The sequence below is a fragment of the Corvus brachyrhynchos genome, unplaced genomic scaffold, assembly GCF_000691975.1.
Source record: "Corvus brachyrhynchos isolate BGI_N302 unplaced genomic scaffold, ASM69197v1 scaffold351, whole genome shotgun sequence".
Taxonomy (NCBI): Eukaryota; Metazoa; Chordata; class Aves; order Passeriformes; family Corvidae; genus Corvus; species Corvus brachyrhynchos.
In genome coordinates, this window is record NW_008236203.1 from 902,888 (window position 1) to 905,852 (window position 2,965).

The 2,965-nt window shown below is 48.8% G+C and overlaps 1 protein-coding gene across 1 annotated transcript in view; it reads right to left on the reverse strand.

Moving 5' to 3' along the window:
* Positions 1-2,965, reverse strand: part of LOC103622366 (SLAIN motif-containing protein-like) — a 19,590-nt gene that overhangs the window by 7,248 nt on the left and 9,377 nt on the right. The window contains exon 2 of the mRNA XM_008641304.2: positions 1,208-1,341. Within this exon, the coding sequence (XP_008639526.1) occupies positions 1,208-1,341 (134 nt within the window). The remainder of the gene's footprint in view (positions 1-1,207; positions 1,342-2,965) is intronic.

The window sequence follows — 2,965 nt, forward strand, 5'->3', positions numbered from 1 at the left end:
CAAGGTTAAACTCAAGAGAAGCCTGAGATCTCAAGCAGTGCCAAACACTGTTAGAATGAAAACTAAAAAAACCCAAACCAACCCCCAGAGCAGTGACCTCAGACTCCAAACCACAGGGGCCAAACTGCTGGCTGAACTGAAAGCAGAATCCCTGCATCCCCATGGAGACAAACCCAGGCACCACAAACCCTCAGACAGCAACGTGGGGACCCAGCTGGGCTTGGATTTCCAGCAGTTCAGGGATATCCCTGAGCTTCCAAACACTGATTCTCTCAGAAGTGTCACTTGTTCAAACACAGCTGTTGTGTCTGGAGATTCCTGAGTCCAACTGGACAGAGGAGACTGCAGCACCTCTCTGCAAGAAACCTGCAGCAAATCCTGACCAGGAGAGTTGGATGACAGGGAATCTAGAGAAGGTAAAAATTAATTACTGATTCATTTCCCGCCCCTCGGTGTCCTGGCTGTCAGGATTCCAGCCCATTTTCCACAAACCTGGAAGCCATTTGAACTGACAAAGGCAGGATATGCACCAGGTGCTCTGCAGGTGATGCAGGACAGAGGGAGGAACAGCATAAACTCATTTTTGTCCTGTGAACTGCATCTGTTCTGAGAGCTCTCCCACACCGCAAGCCAAGGTGGAAAAGCAAACCCCCGAAGCCAGGCCCCAGAACAGTGCCTGTGGTCAGAGACATCACCACAGCATGCACAGCACTCCAGGTTTTCACTTCAGGCAGGTGAAACCAGGGATTTCCCCCTCAGGATTAACACAGCCCACAGCCACCAGGAAGTGCTTCTAGGGGATGATAAACTGGAAGAAAAACCTGGTTTCCAAAAGTGACACCATTTCTTTAAGTTTAGTATTTCATTGTTGTAAGCTTTGAGCAGCAGACAACTTTTTCACCCAGGCAATAGCAGCTGGTAAGATTCAGGAGGAATATCCATAAGGATATCCAGAGGAGCAAGGATCACCACTGGAACACTCAGCACCAGGAGTTCTGATCTAGAAAGCTGCAGTAACAGTTTTCCATGGTTCTATCCCCACTCCCCAGCAGCACATTTTTTTCCTCTACATATTTCCTACATTAAAAAATGTTTAAATATTAACAAAAGTTAAAAATTCAAGAGCCTGACAACACTAAGCTGGATTTCCCTGCTTCGACTGAGGATTGAAAGGGACCCCACAGCAGCGAGGCTGCAGCTGCCCTACCTTGGTCCAGCCTGTTGATGAGGGTCCTGCAGGCAGCCTCAATCTCGGGGCTGGGATTATCCAGCACCTGCCGGCACCATTTCAGAGGAGAGGCTGTTTTCTCATCCATGGATTTCCTTGGAGACACATAGAGCCTTTGGAAGGATTCAAAGGAGACAGGAAGAAATGCTCATTAATTCAAAGCATACAGCTACGGAAGCAGCATTTGCCAGAGCGTAGCCATCAGTAACCAACAGTTACCCAAATTAAAAAATTCAAGTTTAAGTTGCGTATTATGGCTCGGAAAGAAAACGTACTGCCACCACAGGAAAATTCAATGGCTTCACAGAGAAAGCCACAGGCTCTGCAAAGCAAGCTGCCAGCCTGGGCTGTTGCACCACTGCTGGAAACGAAGGTGTTGGAATACTCACCTGTCTCTCCCTCCACTCCCCTCCTCCAGAACACCCCACCCTCAGAGGCAGGGAGGGTGGGAGCTGCTCCCAACTGGAGCTGTGGGGTGATCTCCTTCCAGGAGCTGCAGGTTTTGTTTAAAACCCTCTGTTCCACCTGTTCAGCACTGCAGGCACAGCTGCGTCCTCACAGCAGCTCTGAGCCACCCAAAGGTGCGTTCCCAGATTCCAGCAATAAAGCCCTTCCTTGGAGGATTTAGACATTCCCAGACAGGTAGGAAGTGTGGCTGTAGCTCATCTTCCTTGGAATGCCAGATAAGGTCTCCTCCAGCCTGAGTGGTTGGCAGATCTCTGACACCTCCATTGCTTTGCATGGACAGCCAGGATTAGCCTTACGGATAGACAGAGTTAATCATCTTAAACCCCTGGATTATTTACAAGGGATTGGGTGTAAAGCAGCATCTTCACCCTATTTCCAAAGCAGAACATTTCTCTGAAGAAAGGTCAAAGCTGGAAGAGCCTTTGCTATAAAAGCACCTCGAGTATTTTATTGACACATCCCACATCTGTACTTTTTATTCTTAAAAGCAAAAAGCAGTTCCCTATTTTTTAACGTTTTTGCTGTTCAGCAACACATTCAAAACTTGTAAGGGGAAAGAAAAATCAGTCCTTTGTATATCCAAAAGTGAAACTGTTTTTAATTCTTGCACATCACCTGGAGAACACCCTGGTGCAGAGGGCAGTGAGACCTCGACCTAGACCTGGAACTTGATGGTCTTTAAGGTTGCTCCCAGCCCAAATCCTTCTGGGATTCTGTGATCTGTGGACATCAAGTTTGCCTCTCGGGTCCCCCCTCTCCTGAGGCTCTGCTGAGCTGCTGGCACAGCCTTCAGCTGCTCCCTCTGCACCAAGAAAATGCCCAGCAGCAGCTTCAGGAGCTCCTGGGCCAGCCAGGAGCTCTTCCATGCACACAAGTGCTGCTTTCCCACCAGCACCTTCCCCCTCCTGGTGCTGCTTCACCTCATGAACTGCTGGTGGGTGACAGAACCCTCCTGGGCACCAGCAAACCACTACAGCCACAGCTGAGCATTTATGGTGTTCCCAAAGCTGACCTCGCTGATGTATCCAGAGGATTGTATCTTCATCAGGCCACAATCCAGTATTTAGGCACAAAGTGACAATGAGGATGGAGTTAAGATTTCAAGGAATGTCTGCCTGTGCTTCAGTTGCCTCCTCCTCTCTCTCCCAACTTCTGCCACTCCTGCAGCAAGGTACACCGAGCCCTTCTGCTCCAGTTACTCCTTCACTCCCTGCCAGATCATATCCAACCCATAAAATACTGATTTCCACAAAAAAACTGATGTAAATC